General features: G+C 45.1%; 1 protein-coding gene across 2 annotated transcripts in view; it reads right to left on the bottom strand.

Moving 5' to 3' along the window:
* LOC118096134 (WD repeat- and FYVE domain-containing protein 4) overlaps positions 1 to 19,935 on the bottom strand; it is a 158,507-nt gene that overhangs the window by 117,830 nt on the left and 20,742 nt on the right. For both annotated transcript variants that reach the window (XR_015949956.1, XM_060275113.2), the window contains exons 6-13: positions 16,604 to 16,697; positions 11,048 to 11,262; positions 9,261 to 9,376; positions 7,190 to 7,397; positions 6,694 to 6,770; positions 4,303 to 4,521; positions 2,331 to 2,515; positions 114 to 345 (exon numbers count right to left, since the gene is read on the bottom strand). Coding sequence is in view for 1 of the 2 variants with exons in the window: in XM_060275113.2 (XP_060131096.2) it covers positions 114 to 345; positions 2,331 to 2,515; positions 4,303 to 4,521; positions 6,694 to 6,770; positions 7,190 to 7,397; positions 9,261 to 9,376; positions 11,048 to 11,262; positions 16,604 to 16,697 (1,346 nt within the window). In the remaining variant the exon portion in view is untranslated. The remainder of the gene's footprint in view (positions 1 to 113; positions 346 to 2,330; positions 2,516 to 4,302; positions 4,522 to 6,693; positions 6,771 to 7,189; positions 7,398 to 9,260; positions 9,377 to 11,047; positions 11,263 to 16,603; positions 16,698 to 19,935) is intronic.

Genomic DNA, 19,935 nt, shown 5'->3' with positions numbered 1-19,935 from the left:
GCCTGCCATAGCCTATACAGAGGGCAGGCACTCAGCCAAATGGAGCTCTCTTTCTCTTCTGGTGGAAACCTTTAAAACAGTGGTGAAAAAGTGGCCGCGGGGACACCTTTTACCTTTAAACCCCACCGCTTGGAAGTTGCTGCAGTATCTTGGACCAAGGCTGGCAATAAATTGCAGAGTTCCCATGGGCAGAGCTTCTTCAAACAAATACATCGGGCCCTGGCACCAAGTCAAGGAGCTCTTCTGTTTCCAAATCCGCGGGGTAGCCACATAACCATAGACATCGATAAAGGAAGATGGGTCCATGGAGACAAAGCTCCCTGGGAGAGGCTGGATGTAGTGCATCTGCAGCAGGAAAAAAGGAACTGCTGAATGACTATGCTACATTTGGGTAGCTGTAAGAGTAGTGGTGCTCTCCGCAAGAAATGGTGCTGATTACTCTGAGCTATACATATTTCAGTCTTTATTTACATATGTACAAAGGCAGCAGACATCATTCAGCCATCCGTCCTGTCGGACTCAGATCCAGGAAGTAACTTTTGGCGGCTTTTCGCTCCAACATAAAAGCTTAAAGGTAAAGGGGCCCCTGACCATCAGGTCCAGTCGTGTCCGACTCTGGGGTTGCGGTGCTCATCTCGCTCTATAGGCCAAGGGAGCCGGCGTACAGCTTCCGGGTCATGTGGCCAGCATGACAAAGCTGCTTCTGGCGAACCAGAGCAGTGCAGGGAAATGCCGTTTACCTTCCCGTCAGAGCGGTTCCTATTTATCTACTTGCACTTTGACGTGTTTTCGAACTGCTAGGTTGGCAGGAGCTGGGACCGAGCAATGGGAGCTCACCCCGTTGCAGGGATTCGAACCACCGACCTTCTGATCAGCAAGCCCTAGACTCTGTGGTTTAACCCACATAAAAGCTTAGGGAGCCCTAATCTCCGCTTCTGCTTCCTACATTTCAACTCCCGCCTCTCCCTTGCTGACAACCTGGGTAGCTTCCCCTTATGTTCCCAAGCTGGTGTAGTGGTCTTGGGGCTCCGGCTCAACATCCGTGAGCCCTTTCACTCTGTGGCTGCTTCTTGCCACCCCCTCCCCTTCCCCTCCTGCCATTTCCTGTCCTTTTCCTTCCAGCTGTTCCTGCCCAGCCCTCTCTCCTCTCAAGGTGATACTGGTCAAGGCCGTGACAGTAGCTCAGTCACCTCGCCCTGGAACTCAGATATAGGCTAGGCTAGGCTAGAACCCTTCTTTCCGATATCTAATTTTCTAGGATTTTATTTTTATTTTTGTAGGAGCATTCAGTTTTGTGAGCACCCACCCTGCCAACACTGGCCGTGAGCAAGTTCTAGCCAAAGGATGGAGGAGCCAGTCAGAAAGCAGGACTGAGTGACAACCTTGGACCCTCGTGAGCCCCCTAGATTGCCCCCTGATTGGAACACATGGTGATCTGGGGGGAGGGGGAGGATTCCATCTCCGCTGCATTAAGCAGTTGGTCCCCTACCTTTCTCAACCTGATCTGGCCACAGTGATCCATGCGATGGTCACCTCTAGACTTGATTATTGTAATTCGCTCTATACGGGGCTGCCCTTGAAACTGACCCAGAAACTCCAGCGGGTGCAGAATGCCGCGGTGAGGCTCCTTACGGGCTCCCAGCCGCGGGATCACATTCATCCAGTGCTTTACCAGCTGCACTGGTTCCTGGTGGAGTACAGGATCAGGTTTAAGGTGCTGGTTTTGACCTTTAAGGCCTTATGCGTCTTAGGACCCTCGTACCTACGGGACCGCCTCTCCCAGTATGCCCCTCAGAGGACATTAAGGTCCACAAATAATAACATACTGGAGATCCCGAGTCACAAGGTGGTTAGGCTGGCCTCAACCAGGACCAGAGCCTTCTTAGTACTGGCCCCGACCTGGTGGAATGCTCTGTCTCAGGAGACTAGGGCCCTGCGGGAGTTGTCATCTTTTCGTAGGGCCTGCAAGACAGAGCTGTTCCGCTTAGCCTTTGGACTGATGCAGTCTGACTCCGGGGTTACCCTCCCCTAAGGTTTTATCTTATAATGGTTTTATCTTACTTGTAGATTTTTAATTTTAAAATGGAATTTTAACATTGTATTAATCTGTATTTTAATTGAATTGTTTCTTTTACACCTGCGTTGATATTTTTGTTGTTAGCCACCCTGAGCCTTGACTGGGAAGGGCGGGGTATAAATAAAATTATTATTATTGTTATCTAAATTGCCCTTTGCTCCAATTGAGAAGTTTTTTCCGGGAAGAAAGCAGCGGGGCGAGAGGCAGCGTGGATAAGCCCTGGGCCAATCTCAGCTGAGCACAAAGTGATTACCTTCGCAGAGCCAACTCTCTGCCCGTTGACATAGGCTGAAATGGTGCAGGTCTGTTTCGTTTCTTTTGCCGCGGTCACCGCCAGATGATGCCACTGCCTGGTCACTAGCAGGTTGGCGCATCTGAACTGGACTTGAGATAAGGCAGAGGACCGCCCAAGGTCTCCAAATTCAGGTTCCATCATGTCTGCAACGGCAGAAGCTAGCAAGTCATTCACAACAAATACAAGCGTGTAAACATTCCAACAAAAGTACTAGATGCCACGAAAGGACTTGATTCCTATTCATTGTAAGTGGATATTAGGATTCCTCAGTGGCTGCAAATTCATCTCCTCTGAGTGAGAACCCTGGAGAAATATATCTTGACTGGGAGGGGTTGGGGAATCTTAAGATTGTATCCGTGCAGTTGCTGGCAACATTTGTGCAATGACATTCCACGCAGCACTCACAATCGTGTCGGAAGGCCCCACTCGAAGAGAAAGATCAAATTTCCAATGTTACAATGTTGTAGTTTGAGTGTTGGCAAATGTGATATCCCTAAAACAGAGCTGTTCCGAGTCTAGAAAAATGTCTGGCTCCCCCCTGGACAAATAAGCACCCGTTGCTTTTTTTTTTGTGGAAGTATGTGGCAAGACCCTCAGACGGAAACCGTGGCTGTTAAGTTGAGAATCTGTACATTGGCTCAGCTTTACACAGAAACTGGACTTACCATGACGTCAGCAAGCAAGGGAACAAACAAATGTTTGACTCTTATTCCCACAGAAGGCAAGGCCAGCAAATTGTATGTCCCCTACAGTGCCAGGTGGAGAACCACCCCCGTTTCAGGACATTATAAATCCAAGATTTCGGCAGGAAAGAACCTCAAGAAGGAGGGTTTCCTTGGGGTGGATACCACAATTGGGAACAAGAGGCAGCAGAAATTAACAGATGTACGTAGATTAGAAGGGAATTCAAAGCAGCACTAATTAGGAGGGGAGCCAAGCAGATTCCTTAATGTTTCCTTTCCAAACAATGTTGCGAACCATTCTGTAGATGGCTGGACCTCGTTCTTTCTTGCTTAATGGTGTAATGCAGGGGAAAGGGGGGGGGAGCTAAAGGCAGTTTTAAAAAAGAAGAAAATAAGAAAATGTTGGCTTTAGCCCTGGATTTGAAAGTTGGGAGCCACAAAGAGACCCTACTCTCTGGTCAGTAATGTATCTGGAAACTGGAAACTCCTTGCCAGAAGAGGCATCTCATGCTGGCTTTGCCTTCTGTTATATGCTCTCTTACAATTTCGAATATTCATTTAAACAACCTTAAAATGACTTCCCTTCTTCTCTTTCCATGGTTCATTTTGCACAACAGAAATCCCTGCATATGTTACATAAACTAAACCATTCAGTATTCCATTATTGCATCCATCAAAACTTATTTACACTGTTGAATTTATCAACAGTGTTTTCAAGTGTACACAATGTTTTCAAGTGTACACAATTCCCCCCCCCCATATATTCAATAAGCATTTTCCAATATTCTTTAAACGTATGTTCTTCTTGTCCTCTTATTCTTTATGTTAAGTCTGCAAGCTGCAAAAATTCCTTCAACTTAAGTTGCCATTCTTCTTTAGTTGGGACCTTGCTCATTTTCCATTTAGGGGCTAACAAAACACGGGCCGCAGTAGTGGCATACATAAATAACCATTTTTGACACCTGGGAATTTCCATCTGAATTATCCCCAACAAAAAGTACTATGGTTGTTGTTGGGTTTTTGTTTTTGTTTTTTGAAAAGTACTTTTAAACATTTTCTTCAATTCATTGTGGATTATTTCCTAATACCCTTTTACCCTTTTACAGGTCCACCACATATGAAAGAATGTTCCCTCCACCTCTTTGCATCTCCAGCACTTATCTGATTCAGTCTTAAACATCTTAGCAAGCTTATTTCTTTTGCATTTTCAGGCCCTGGCCCTGACCCTGACCCTACACAGGCCTTACCTAGGGCCTGGAATGTCACTTCTTCAGTGGAGATGGTCAGACAACCATCCACGGGAGAAAAGCTCACGGCAAAGCAGACAAATTCTTCTTCTGTCCTCGCCATGTGACGCACCAGCGTGAGGAACCGGAGTGGGTGGCCACTGTGAACAGAGCCCAACTTGCTGACCAGGAACCAGGAGGAGAAAGTCAGGCCATCCAACGGGGGGAACAGCCTGGGGCCTAGAGAACCAGAAAGGAAGGTTGCAAGTCAAGTGCTACCGATAGCGATGCGCTTGGGCTGTCCTGGCTGCAGGTAGCGCAAAGTTATCCCGAGGCACAAGGAAACGCGTCTGCCTCCAGGAGCTTTAATAATAATAATAATAATTTATTATTTATACCCCGCCCATCTGGCTGGGTTTCCCCAGCCACTCTGGGCGGCTTCCAACAGAAAAATAAAACACAGTAATCTATTAAACATTAAAAGCCTCCCTGAACAGGGCTGCCTTCAGATGTCTTCTAAAAGTCTGGTAGTTGTTTTCCTCTTTGACATCTGTTGGGAGGGCGTTCCACAAGGCAGGCGCCACCACCGAGAAGGCCCTCTGCCTAGTTCCCTGCAACTTGGCGTCTCGCAGCGAGGGAACCGCCAGAAGGCCCTCGGTGCTGGACCTCAGTGTCCGGGCAGAATGATGGCGGTGGAGACGCTCCTTCAGGTATACTGGACCGAGGCCATTTAGGGCTTTAAAGGTCAGCACCAACACTTGTGCTCGGAAACGTACTGTGAGCCAATGTAGATCTTTCAAGACCGGTGTTATGTTGTCTTGGCGGCCGCTCCCATTCACCAGTCTAGCTGCCGCATTCTGGATTAGTTGTAGTTTCCGAGTCACCTTCAAAGGTAGCCCCAAGTAGAGCGCATTGCAGTAGTCCAAGCGGGAGATAACTAGAGCATGCACCACTCTTGCTAGACAGTCTGCAGGCAGGTAGGGTCTCAGCCTGCGTACCAGATGGAGCTGATAAACAGCTGCCTTGGACACAGAATTGACCTGCGCCTCCATGGACAGCTGTGAGTCCAGAATGACTCCCAGGCTGCGCACCTGGTCCTTCAGGGGCACAGTTACCCCATTCAGGACCAGGGAATCCTCCACACCTGCCCGCCTCCTGTCCCCCACGAACAGTACTTCTGTCTTGTCAGGATTCAACCTCAATCTGTTAGCCACCATCCATCCTCCAACCGCCTCAAGGCTTTAATGTCAGGGGAGCACAGCCTCACTTTCCGCACAGGAGAAGTGGAGGACCTGAATGGAGGGCATTGAACAGGTTTATTCTCTTGGCTGGGGGAGGAGTGCTCCCTAAAGGATCAACCTGTGAAGCATGCCTTCCCATCCCTGTCTCCGTGGGATGACTTCAATGTCTAACCGACCTCCCCTGAATTATTTGAATTAATGTATGGTCAGGATGCAAGTTGATAAATAGGGGCCCTTATGCGTCAACACCTGTAAAGTGTAGGGGATGGGTCATAGCTCAGTGGCAGAGCACAAGGTGCCAGGTTCAATCCCTGGCATCTTCAGGTAAGGCTGGGAAGCATGCCTGCCTGCAACCCTGGAGAGCCATTTCTAGTCAGTGTCAACAATACTGAACCGAATGGTCTTGCATTGAACAAGGCAGCTCCTTATGCTTCCAATTGAAGGGGACTATCCAGCCGATAAAAAGGTAAAGGACCCCTGGGCTGTTAAGTCCAGTCAAAGGCGACTATGGGGTTGCGGCGCACATCTCGCTTTCAGGCCAAGGGAGCTGGCGTTTGTCTGCAGACAGCTTTCTGGGTCATGTGTGGCCCGCATGACTGAACCACTTCTGGCACAACGGGACACTGTGACAGAAGCCAGAGCACATGGAAACGCCGTTTACCTTCCCGCCACAGTGGTGCCTATTTATCTACTTGCACTGGCATGCTTTTGAACTGCTAGGTTGGAAGAAGCTGGGACAGAGCAACGGGAGCTCACCCCGCCGTGGGGATTTGAACCGCCAGCCTTCCGATCAGCAAGCCCCAGAGGCTCAGTGGTTTAGACCACAGCGCCACCTGCTTCCCTGTGCCAGCCGATAGCTGGCCAGGGAAAAGAAGGTGCTGCTCTTCCTTTGCTTCCTGCTCCTTCCCAGTCAGCTCCCTCCCCACATAATAATAATAATAATAATAATAATAATAATAATAATAATAATAATAATATATCATTTATACCCCACCCATCTGGCTGGGTTTCCCCAGCCACTCTGGGCGGCTTCCAACAGAAAAATAAAATACAGTAATCTATTAAACATTAAAAAGCCTCCCTGAATGGTTAGAGGGTGTAGATCATGTGGGTAGTTTTAAGTCCTTCTCACAGTCTGCACCAGACTTTAAGTTCACCTGGAAATATTTACCTTTTCCAGTTCCTCCCAAGATGGAGGATTCAGCGTTGGGGCCCAGAACAGTAGACAATGCTGGAAGAAACAGACAGCTGGAAAAGCACAGAAAGACAAGACAATATTGGTATCTCGATAGATATTTGTGGGGCATAGGAATTCATTCATGTTTTCTTTTCAAATTATATAGTCCGCTCTACCACATGGTCTGAGGGACGGTGGACCAGCCCATGGCTGAAAAAGATTGCTGACCTCTGCTTTAAATTATCACAGGGTAGAATCGAGAAACCCTTAGCCATGGAATTGCCATGCATTTGACCCATGACCTGCTTTGTTCCCATAAATAGGCAATTTGTCTGTAAGCTGGCAAAGTGACAGGAATGCAGAAGAGGGAAATGTAATGTAACGCCACAATGAAACTGTGTGCCATTCTTGCAAACTGAACGCAAAATATACGGGGCCGAAGGCAGAGGGTGTTAGTGCCAAGGTAGAGAAGCACAAGCAAATGCGGTACCCGTATCCTTCCAGGGACATGTCAAATTCCACAAATGAAGGTGCCAGGCAGGCATGATGGGAATCCAGGCTGCGTGGCGTCGTCATGGAGACCAGGCTCATGGCTGCCTGGAGAGCTACGGCGGAGCTGTTGGATATCCAGGATGTGTCTGAGCCCAGGGAAGCCCGATGAAGATTTGGGGAACTGTTCATTATAGTGACTTCGGAACCTATAACGGCAAATGCACTCTGTTATGGATCTCGAGTTCTGCCTTCAAGGGAGAACCTCTGAGAGGTGCAACTGGAGGAAGAAGAAACGTAGCTATAGGAACTGTCAGGGTAGTAGTGACTACTCTTGAGTAAAGACTTTCCACATGCTTGTCTTTCAGACGTTTTTATTGGTGCACATTATTTACAGTGTAACGGACTGCTGATTCCATGTCTACCCGCTCGAGTCAGATTCCTGCACTGCCCCCTTCCGCGTTCTGGACCAGCATAAAAGCCTCGGAACTGAGAAGCGCCTCCCTTTCCTCCTCCTCCTCAATTCTGGCGTCGGGAGCACGGGTCTTCTGTCAGACCGATTCCTGTCTTCTCTTTCCGCCTCCCTCTCTTCCTGCCTATGGGGGAGGGTCTCTTGGATGTTGCCAGAGCCCTGGCACTCCCTCTCCGTTTCCTTGCTCCCTCCATCAGACCCTTCGCTCTCATGGCTGCTGGGAGATGGGCTGCTTCTGATGAAGGGGGGGGGTCTCTATAAGCCCTCCCCCTTACAGGAACACAGCAAAGCATTCCACAACTGGGAGATAGGACTGTGATCTGAGGGGTAATCTGTACAACCAGTGCTATTTTTCTAGAAATAGAGGTGCCAGAGCTCACCATGAACTTCTCCCTTGTTCTCCTAGAAGGTAAAAAGGTATAAAAGGGGGGGGGGAGAGAAATAAAGGACCCCTGGACGGTTAAGTCCAGTCAAAGGCGGCTATGGGGTGCTGCGCTCACCTCGATTTCAGGCCAAGGGAGCCGGCGTTTGTCCACAGACAGCTTTCTGGGTCATGTAGCCAGCATGACTAAACCACTTCTGGCAGAACAGAACACTATGATGAGTGCCCAGAGCGCACAAAAATGCTGTTTACTTTCCTGCCACAGCGGTACCTATTTATCTACTTGCACTGGCATGCTTTCAAACTGTGAGGTTGGCAGGAGCTGGGACAGAGCAACGGGAGCTGACCGGCAAGCCCAAGTGGCTTGGTGGTTTAGATCACAGCGGCACCCGCTCCCTATGGCAAAACAGTTGATTTTCAATCTAGTTTGCTTGAAAGTAAAAAGACAGTAACTTATCTACTACAGGTATGGCTACACATCGGCTAATTGCTATTTCAGTTTTGAAAGCGGCGCGTTCCTATTTTCGTTGGAGAAATGTTGGAGGGTATGATATAGGCTCTGTTACATTAGGCAGGGCATAAGAAAGTAAGAAAAGCCCTGAAGGATTGGACCAAAAGCAAATCCGTTTCAGCAACATGAAGCCTACCTTCATGTTGCCGTCATCCATGGAAATGTTCGGTTTCTGTTAATTGGTTCTCATGGGAAACTTACAGATTCTTGCTTCACACAATTAACTCAAGGCAGTGTCAATTTACTCTTGGCAGGAAGCCAGGGTCTGCCTGACCTGGCAAGAGCTCTCTGATTGGTTAATGACCAGTACTGAACTCTGTTATCTAGGAATGCTAGCACAGTTGTTTCTTGTTGGGTGTTTGGAGTAGGAGTGCTGCGCATGGTTGGAGAGAGAGAGACAGAGAGGATTCATTTTGCTTTGCTTTGTATGCAGAAACTCTGCTGCTTTTATTTTCTTTTAATAAATCCTGTAAATACTTATTCTGCGTCTAGCCGACTAGTCATTTCCACCTCAACTAGCTTCTGCGCTGTGCAGGAAAACTCTGCTACGTTTGGGCTAAAGCCACTAGAGCTATGCCTGACACTCCAAAGTTATAAGAGGAAATACCACAATTACTGCCAAAGAAGTGTCAGGAAGCCAGATAGCCCCCACCCAAGAATGCCAGTCAGAAGCTCTGCAGAACTTCTGCTCCGTGGCCAGGCCTCACCTTCATTCCAAGATGCACGACAGGAGCCACTTCTGCGACAGAGAGAAGTTGAGGGTGGGCTTAGACCGGGCCCCGATGCTATGGGCAGCCATGTTGTCCTGAGGCAAAGAAACTGTCTGAAAAAGGCAAGTCAAAGAAAGTAAGATTTGGCTCACATGACCAAGTAAAAGCAACAGGAACATTTGCACGAGGCAGCCGAACCCAGTAAAAATATAGCAGCTGCCTACATCTGCCTGCCTCCACTCTTCCGGGGGGAGCCAGAGTTGCTGCTCTTCCTCAGTGACAGATGGTCAGAGGGCAAAAAACAGTTATCAACACACGCCAATTCACTTGTACGCCATGCTTCCATTGCACTAAACATATTAGTTTAAATACTGTATAGCTTAGCTACAGCTTCAGCCTGTCAGTTTTAGTGAGAAGTGCATTCAGTTCAGCTAACCCTGATCTGAAATCTAAGCGTGCTACTAAGGAAGGCACGGGCCAGTAAAATATATATACATTTTAGCTGTGTATATACTTGGAAGCTTCATTTTAGATCTGTAATAAGTATGCTTATCCATTGGGACTGATCTTATTTTATATATATATATACATATATATATATATATATATATATAATTTTTTATTGATTTTATATAACAAAGACATACATAAACATATTCTACCCTCTTCTCTCCCGCCTCCACTGGCCCGCCTCTGCCACAAGAGAGCCCCATGAACAGAGAACAGTCGAAGGCAGTCCATTATGTAGTTGAGTTTCTCCCCACCCCACACCTCCCCCCCAGAACCCCCCCCCCTGCCACAAGAGGCCACAAGATGGCAAGGAAAGGTAGAGGCGGGTATCCACCCAAATAGTTTTCCATAATTGCCTTGAAAATGAAAACAAAAAAGAAGAAAAAGGGACAAAAAGAAAAATAGGAAAACCAAAAAGGAAAAAAGGGGGGGGACCACTCATCTTATTTTAAATCTCTTGGCAATATCTTAGTGACTTCCTCATATCCCCTCTTCCTGGTTGTTCATAATTTCTATTTACTAATTTTAGCAGATTTCTTCATTCCAATTTCAATTCTTATTCTTGAGGACCCATTCCAATGTCTACCACATTCCCCCTGTCCACCCTCCACAGGCCCCCTCCTGCCACGAGGGACTCCATTGGGACTGATCTTAAATTGGTAGCCGAAGTAAGCAGTGCTGGAAAAATTAAGCATGTTTTAGATTATTATAACAGGCTTCTTTAGTTTTTGTTCTGTTGGTTTTGGGACTTTAAAGTGCAGTTATTGATTTGTTTCATAAATGCAGATTAATCAAATATAGCATGAAAGGATGCCAAATAACTTTGGTCTGCTCTCAGGCCTCATGGTTTGCATTAGCACAAATTGAGAAATGTCATCTTCTGGAAGGGACACCATTCTGAAGTTGTCAACTTCTGTGCTTCCAACAACAGATTTTTCATAACATGCAGACCATGGGTAGGCAAACTAAGGCCTGGGAGCCGAAGCCGGCACAATCAGCGTGTTTTTACATGAGTAGAATGTGTCCTTTTATTTAAAATGCATCTCTGGGTTATTTGTGGGGCATAGGAATTCGTTCATTATTATTTTCAAAATATAGTCCAGCCCCCCCACAAGGTCTGAGGGACAGTGGACCAGCCCCCTGCTGAAAACGTTTGCAGACAAAGCATCTACTAAGCATCTTAGCTGCAAAGAGGGTTCAGTCCCCTTTTGCCTCAAGAGGAGATGGCCACAAGCCCATAATGTTCCATTACCAAAACCCCTGGAAGGCAGTACCTTAAGACATTGGGCTCAATTGACTGGGACGCAAGTTTCTCAAAGAGTCTGATTAGAGGCAGATGCAAGGGGTTGTTGTCATTGTGCAGGACCTCTAAGCAGGAGGCAACAAGAGCGTTCAGCATGCCAGCCCCACACGCCACTTGGCGATTCTTCTCCATCTTCATCAAGGACTGGATGTGATTGGCCACAGCATATTGGATTTCCCATGATAGCTGAAACAACCGAGGGGAGGGAACAGACAGAATGAATATGAGGGGCTTGCCACAGCTGCTGCCAGGTTGCTAACAGCTAAAAATTGGAAAGGGGACATTGTCCCCTCAACAGAGGACTGGTTAAACAAATTATGTGAATTTATAGAGCTGGCCAAAATGACAGCAGCCATTAGACTTCAATCAAATCAGAAACTCAAGAAGGAATGGATCTGTTTGGAAGAATATACAGTATGACAAAACATCGTTCCAAAACAAATTTATTGATAGGCACTGATTAAGTTCGTAAAGCTAAGAAAAAATTATCATAAGATTGTTCTTGGGATTAGAAGAAGAGGAGTTTGGATTTGGTATCCCGCTTTATCATTACCCTAAGGTGTCTCAAATAGGGACACGGGTGGCGCTATGGGTTAAACCACAGAGCCTAGGGCTTGCCGATCAGAAGGCTGACGGTTCGAATCCCCGTGACGGGGTGAGCTCCCGTTGTTCGGTCCCAGCTCCTGCCCACCTAGCAGTTCGAAAGCACGTCAAAGTGCAAGTAGATAAATAGGTACCGCTACAGCGGGAAAGTAAACAGCGTTTCTGTGCGCTCCTCTAGTTTGCCAGAAGCGGCTTTGTCATGCTGGCCACATGACCTGGAAGCTATACGCTGGATCCCTCAGCCAATAATGCGAGATGAGCGCCACAACCCCAGAGTCGGTCACGACTGGACTGGTCAGGAGTCCCTTTACCTTTAGGGAGTCTCAAAGCGGCTAACATTCTCCTTTCTCTTCCTTCCCCACAACAAACACTCTATGAGGTGAGTGGGGCTGAGAGACTTCACAGAAGTGTGACTAGCCCAAGGTCACCCAGCAGCTGCATGTGGAAGAGCGGAGATGCGAACCCGGTTCCCCAGATTATGAGTCTACCGCTCTTAACACCACACTGGTAATTAATATATATAACACAATGATAAGTCAAAAAATATATCAAAAGATGTCCATCTGTGGTGGAGGAAAGTCACAATAATAGAAATAAGGAAACTATATATTCATACAGTACACATGTTTATTAATGAAATAGATACGAAATGGAATGTACTGGTGAAAATGGGAATCTACAAATGAAATATTTGATACTCTATATTTTGTATATTCTATATTCTATTATATAGTAACTAAATAAACACTCAATAATTTTTTTAAAAAAAGAATATGAGGGGCTTGCTAATTTCTCCAAGGGAAACCTGCACTCTCATGGGATATGCATAAGCTAGAGATGAATCAGAATCAATAAAAAAGGGGCAGCATTTGTCAGATTCTCCAAATCTGAAAGCTGGACTTGAATGAAGAAACCTCACCCTGGAATTCAACATCCAGCTTCGGAATAAAAATTTGAAATTTGCTTGTAGTGATGGCTAGGATTAATGAATGCGGTTCATAGAAAGTTATTAGATTCTGTTTCAAGGCAGCTGTCAAATACAGATTATAATTCCCTGCCTGCTGTCAGATAGTATCAAACCTTCACAGCCATAAGTCAGGTTTCATAAAAAGCTAGCTGCTATTCCATGCCAGCTATCATATTATAGTCCTACTGGGAACTGAACGCAAATGTTGGATGCCGCAGATTGAATATTTCGTTAATGTTAACACTTATTTTCACCATCAGAATTCGCAGAAGAGAATTTTTAGAAGTTTTGTCTCAAATTTGTTCTAGCTCCAGCAGAGGACCATGTACGATAAGGACAATGAATGGAGAAGGAATGTGGCCTAGAAAGAGTCCCGGAGGCCACAGAGAGAAACCTGGATGGGCATAATTGGCCCTCAAGTCTGAGTTTTCCTACCCTAGCTACGGGCTATGTGGTAGCATTTTGGTCTAAACCACTGAGCCTCTTGGGCTTGCCGCTCGTAAGGTCAGCAGTTCGAATCCGCACAATGGGGTGAGCTCCCATTGCTCTGTCCCAGCTCCTGCCAACCTAGCAGTTCAAAAGCACACCAGTGCAAGTAGATAAATAGGTACTGCTGCGGTGGGAAGGTAAACGGCGTTTCTGTGCGCTCTGGTTTCCATCACAGTGTCCTGTTGTGCCAGAAGCAGTTTAGTCATGTTGGCCACATGACCTGGAAAAGTTGTTTGTGGACAAATGCCGGCTCCCTCGGCCTGAAAGCAATGATGAGCATCGTAGCCCATAGTCGAATTCGACTGGACTTAACCATCCAGGCGTTCCTTTACCTTTACCCTTTCTTTTCTTTTTTAAAAAAACCTTTATAGGCTATGCACATCTAATTACCTCAAATTACAGCCCACTAAACTTCCCCCTGGGAAGCAAATCTAATCTAGCTGGGTCACAAAACATGAAGAAAGAGAGTTATCAAACTGCGCGGTATCGTGGTCAATTAATCAGAATTGCCTACTATAGCTAGCTGAATACATATTATAGCTACATAAACTTGAGAGAAAAATGGCAAAAATTATGGCAAGTTTCCTCGCATTAACTGTGAAGAACAAATCCCATGTCACTTTGCAGAAATGATTTGCCTTGCTATGCATTTTTTTTTGCAAAGAGGGTATGTTTCAATGGTCTTTTCCTACTCTTGGAAATTTGTAAATGTTGCCGAAAATCTAAAAAAGGAAAGAAAATGGTTGAGGCATGGTGGGATTTTTAATAATATAAAAGGTAAAGGGGTAAAGGGACTCCTGACCATTAGGTCCAGTCGTGACCGACTCTGGGGTTGGAGCGATACTCTCGCTCTACTGGCCGAGGGAGCCGGCGTACAGCTTCCAGGTCATGTGGCCAGCATGACAAAGCCGCTTCTGGCAAACCAGAGCAGCACATGGAAACGCCGTTTACCTTTCTGCTGTAGCGGTTCCTATTTATCTACTTGCATTTTGACGTGCTTTCGAACTGCTAGGTTGGCAGGAGCTGGGACCAAGCAACGGGAGCTCACCCCGTCACAGGGATTCGAACCGCCGACCTTCTGATCAGCAAGCCCTAGGCTCAGTGGTTTAACCACAGCGCCACCTGGGTCCCTTTTAATAATATAATAATGAACTATTATTTCTATATCTTTGGTCTCTTCCCAGTCCTGAGTAGAGACTATGCTGCAGCTGCAACATTATACGAGGTCAACAATATATGGCTTCTTATCGTCAGCCTGACAATTCTTCTGTTTGGGACTATACAGCTAGGGTGGCACCAGGCCACAAGTACATGGCAGATGAGCTGGATTTGAATGGGTTAATGACTAGTTCAGGCCAGTCCTTAGAGAAACAGACTGAAATTCCTCAAAGCCCAAATGGGCTCTTCTCCATCTCTAAGAGTTTTTTTTCCACAAGAACTCTTAAGGGACCGTGTTCTCCAATTCTCCAAGAACTGAGAGAGCAGCTTCATCTAGATATTTTAAAGTAGCTTCTAATGCTTTTTTGTGCTTTAAATATTGCACTTCCTAATAATTATTTCAGTGGGGGAAAAGCAAGGTCAAGAAAAGAAAAGAAAACCTATGTTGATCTTGGCTAAGTAAACAAGTAATCTCCCAAATAAATTCAATATGGCCATAATGGAGTACAAGGAATTGATTGTTCTCATTATGACAGCAGTCCTGCCAATAACAAGATTGCCTCGTTTTGAATAAAATGTGCTGTTTTCAGGGATGCTCATTCCAGTAAAAAGGGGGTTTTAGTGAAAAAAAATTAATGGTGGCAGGAAACTAGTCTCTCTTTCCCCAGCTTATGGATTGATTTTCCTACAAATCACTCCCACAATTCGTCAGGGATACAGGAGGTGCAATTAGAAATCAGCAGACGAGCTCACAACTTTGCATGAGGGTGAAGTCTAAGGGCAACAGTGTCACTCAGCAACATGCCATATACTTTTAAGTAGTTTTCGTCTCCTCCTTTCCACTGCAATTCACAACTTTATAGCGTTGGGAACCGTACTTTTGCTTCTCTACGCTGCAGATCCTATGAACGTAATGCTCTCGTTTATTCCCATTGCATTCAGATCCATACATTTGAAAGCTTTGGGGGATGATGAAACATGATATAAATATTCTAAATTAGTAACATTTCCTCTTGAACTTGTGCTTTCAGTTTGGAATGCTTAAGGAATTTGATCTGTGTGAATTCCGGGATGAAAACATCAGATCTCAGACACGGAGAGAATAATAGGTGAACAAGAACTCAGTTACCCATAAGTTTTCACACTTCCCAAACGCCCTAAAATCCTACACAAATTGAGGGGGGTATAAGGAGATTTGGCATAAAGAGGGAGAAATAAAGTAGAGGCAGCACTGAGCTGGGCAACACCCTGATAGAAATACAAATTGCCCCCTCCCTTGTCAGCAGATGGGTCATTTGATGGGTAAAGAGATCATTTGATGGGTAAACCTTTATAGAAAAAGGTTCCCTATACCCTTCCTGGAAGATGACCTTCAATTGTCAGGGGGAGGAAATGAGGATGGGAGCGGAATGGAGGAGGCAAAGCTCAGCGAGGTATCAGAGCCCCTGCACCACCCCAGACAACAAGCAGGAGAGGGAGCACAGCTGCTTCCGGCGCCCAAATTGAGGCACACACCCAAGCCAAGGTTAGAGGGCAGCGTTTCGGGGTTCCCAAGCTTTTATGCTGGCCCGGGAGCAGAAGGGCGCCATTGCTGGATTCTGCGAGCGACTAGGAGGTCATGTTTTCTGCTTTCTCTGCACTGTAAATTTTATGCACAATAAAAACCATTAAAGACAGAACGGACTGGAGCGTGTTTACTCGGGAGTAGCCGCAACAATCCCCCGACAGATGCCTTCCCAACTTTCAGAGCTGAGTACTAGGGCAAAGAAAGGCTACAGTAATTCCATTTGTTTTCCCAAAGTGGGGCTTCTAGGCCCCGCTCGAAAGAGGCTGGAAGGAATCCTTTCATCTGAAAGCAATGCAACATTTGCTTTCGATCTTATGGGGCCTTGTAATCTAAGGGACCGAAGGGACCCAGGTGGCGCTGTGGTTAAACCACAGAACCTAGGGCTTGCCGATCAGAAGGTCGGCGGTTCGAATCCCTGTGACAGGGTGAGCTCCCGTTGCTTGGTCCCAGCTCCTGCCAACCTAGCCGTTCGAAAGCACGTCAAAATGCAAGTAGATAAATAGGAACCGCTACAGCGGGAAGGTAAACGGCGTTTCCATGTGCTGCTCTGGTTTGCCAGAAGCGGATTTGTCATGCTGGCCACATGACCTGGAAGCTATACGCCGGCTCCCTCGGCCAATAATGCGAGATGAGCGCGCAACCCCAGAGTCGGTCACGACTGGACCTAATGGTCAGGGGTCCCTTTACCTTTACCAATCTAAGGAACCGAAGAGCCGACAAATGCCTATGAGGGCAGGACTTACTTCTGGGTGAGCCTCATTGTAGAGCTTGCAAATCAGTTTCACCATGACACAAAGAGCCCCAGGACACACAATTGCCCAGTCCTCAGCATCTAACCTGCAGAGAAAAGACATGGAGAGAGGTGCGGTAACACTAGAGGCATGGGCAGATAGATATCAGTGTATTATAAAAGACAACAGTTTAGAACATAAGGATATCCTTGCCAGTTCAGATCGGAGTCCACCTACTCCAGCCAGTCTAGAAGTTCACAAGCAGAGCAGGAACATGACCGTAATACACTGCTTCATATTCCTTGGTACTAAGACATATGTAAGATCCCATTTAGCTGCTATAGTTTTCAGTTTGCTGGGTAGCTCAGTATTTGATACTGCAAACACAGATACACAATGCTTACCGAACATGCATGGAATTCAGCTGCAGGTCATATTTGCGCTTAATCCGAATTTTGCACTGCAGTTCTCCAACAAACCAACGTTTAGAAAAATGCATATAATAAGATTAAAATGTGCATAAAAACGAATATACCAGTGAAAACAACATACAAACATGTGTTACATCAGCAGAAACTGCTTGAGAAAATTGTGCTTATTGGGAGAAAGTTGCACTAAAATATGGAAGAATTTCCATGAGGATTTTATTCAAAAGAAAGTTTAAAAAATACTGTAGAAATATGACGAACCCAATTTACGTTGGCAGGAAATTGAGAAACTGGGAGGACCTAAGTTGACAGATCCGCTTCCACAATGTGTAGGGTACGCTAATAATTAATTTTAATTTTTATATTTGAAACCTTGTTATATTCATACTGTCCTTTGTATTTTTGATATGTTTTATGATCTGTGATATTGTGCGTGTTGATGCTGGTCTGCGACCGTATTAATAAATTCATTCATTCAAGGGGAGAGGGGCTGCAGCACATTCTGAGAGTACACATTTTATTTTGCATTCAGAAATGCAATGTAGAAAGCGAAAGATTTATACGATCTGAAGAGAAATCAGAGCGTAAAAAAAGCAGGTGGTACAATGTTGCATATGTGGCGAAGTTGTGTGAAAATAAGAGAGTTCTGGGATACAATATACAATGAATTTTAAAAAATCTTTACATGTTCATTTTTTTAAAAAAAAAAAAAACCAGAAGCCTTCCTATTAGGCATGATGTCCACTGAAATAGAGGGTGGGAAATAGAAGAATTTTCATGTATGCAACAGCCGTGGCTAGAATTTTAATAGCAAAAAAATGGAAAGGAGAAGTGATGCCAACCAAATTAGACCGGCAGGTGAAGATGATAGAATATATAGAATTAGCCAAAATGATGCGAAGACTAAAAGATGAATCAAAACAGAGACTAGATAAAGAATGGAATGTCTTTAGAGAGTATATAAAACAGCACTGTAAAAAGCTAAATCCTTTGACAGGTCTGGACTCATCTTGCAAGTGTCAAGACAATAGAGAAATAAATAAAAAAAGTAATACTAAATATCTAGAAAAAGAAAATAAAAAAGTGTGGGGTGGAAAATGAAGTTCAGATAACACAAGGGGATGAATGGAAGTCAAGAGAACATCTGATTTTTTTTGGTGTTTTTGTTTGTTATGACCGTATTGTTTTGTTTGTTTTGTTTTTGTTTGTTTTGTTTTTGTAAACTGTATTGTATGTATAGTTCTAATAAAGTTTAATAAAGCAGAAATGCAATGTAGATCTTTATTTTTCTATTGCAACGCAGTTTCCCACCCCCTTTGCAAGGAGGTGAGGAGTTAGAATAAGGATGCACAAGAATGTTTAAAACACTTTACAAATTGCCCAACCCCTTAGCCAAAAGACAACCCCCCCCCCAAAAGAAAACATCACACATAGTTCACAGAAAGAGGCGGTCTACAACAGAGCATGGTTTTTCTGCTGTCTGACAAGATACCTAATATTTACTGATTGCATTACCTGGTCAGTCTGGCCATACTTTCGTTCTGAATCCAGTTGTATTCATACACAAAATATGCCCTTAAGACAGGATTTGAAGGTTTGTAAGTAAGGGGGGGCACTGGGAAAGGCTTTTCCAAGATATTTCCTTCTGCAGAGGAAATATTTGGGGTCATTAAGAGTCAAGATGGCTTCAGGATTGCTCTCCTGTACTTTTTCAGACATGTGGTTTATATACTCATGTTTGTAGATGGCAAAACTGACTGGAAAACTCAGAAACCAAGAGGACAAAAACTTATAAAAGAATGGGAAAAACTTGTAAGTTAGTTAGGAGACCACTGTAAGCAGATGGAAACAAAGGCAGGATTTTGATTTCACTTGTAGTGTAAAAATTATGATGGATACGTTTTGATATTAAAAAAATGGAGTATGGATGAATATGCAGTAGTAGATGTTTAAAATGAGACCCCATGGAAGGGATGGGGGGAAGTCTTGAGATTCGGAGAATCTCTTTATATAAATATACCACCAAACCTCAGTTCTTGAAATGCTCCAATTTCAAACGTTTCAGCTCCCGAACACCAAAAATCCGGAAGTAAATGCTCCGGATTTTGAACGTTTTTTTTGGAATCCGAATGTCAGACGCGGCTTCTGTTTGAGTGCGAGAAGCTCTTGCAACCAATCAGAAGCCACGCCTCGGTTGTCGAACATTTCAGAAGTTGAACGGTCTTCTGGAACCGATTGTGTTCGGCAACCGAGGTTTGACTGTACTTTTTTATTCTCTGCTTATTTGTATTTTTTATTTGTAAAACCAGTAAAAATGATTCTCATTCTCTCTCTCTCTTTCTTGTGTGTTTACATTGTGCACTTCTGAACATTTGTTTTATATTTGAGACCTTATAATTATTATAACAGAAAGACCCTTGGAACAGCTCCAGTACAACCCAGTCAAAGCAAAATGCAACACATTGCCAAGCTACACCAGCCTTTCTTCACGATGTTCAGGCAGGTTCAAGAAATGGCGGCCGGGAAACCAAGCTCTCAACTCTCCTGTCCTAAACACAAGTGACATGTGACAGGGAGAGGAAAGAGCGTTCATCCTGCCCCCTCTACAAATGCTTGAGAGTTTGCACTTGTCAATTAACAAATCATTATTTTTTTAAAAGTAAGCAGTCCCTAATTTTGGGGAAAGCATGGATGGTGGCAAAATGCCAACCAGCATGGCCACCCGTTTCAAAGATGCTCTATGACAAATGATGACAGGACTGTGCTTTACAAAGGATGAGCCCTAGATACCGAATACTACCGTAGTAATTAAACTGTTCACAAATGCTTTTTCACTGTGTGATCAGTTTACAAAGCGGCTCACATACTGCCCTCCAGTGCCACAAGAATTGTACTTCACTCTCGGGCAGCTGCTTC

Source organism: Zootoca vivipara, chromosome 5 (genome assembly GCF_965207765.1).
Source record: "Zootoca vivipara chromosome 5, rZooViv2.hap1.1, whole genome shotgun sequence".
Classification (NCBI taxonomy): Eukaryota; Metazoa; Chordata; class Lepidosauria; order Squamata; family Lacertidae; genus Zootoca; species Zootoca vivipara.
Note: the sequence above shows the minus strand (reverse complement) of the source record. Positions and strands in the feature narration are given on the sequence as shown.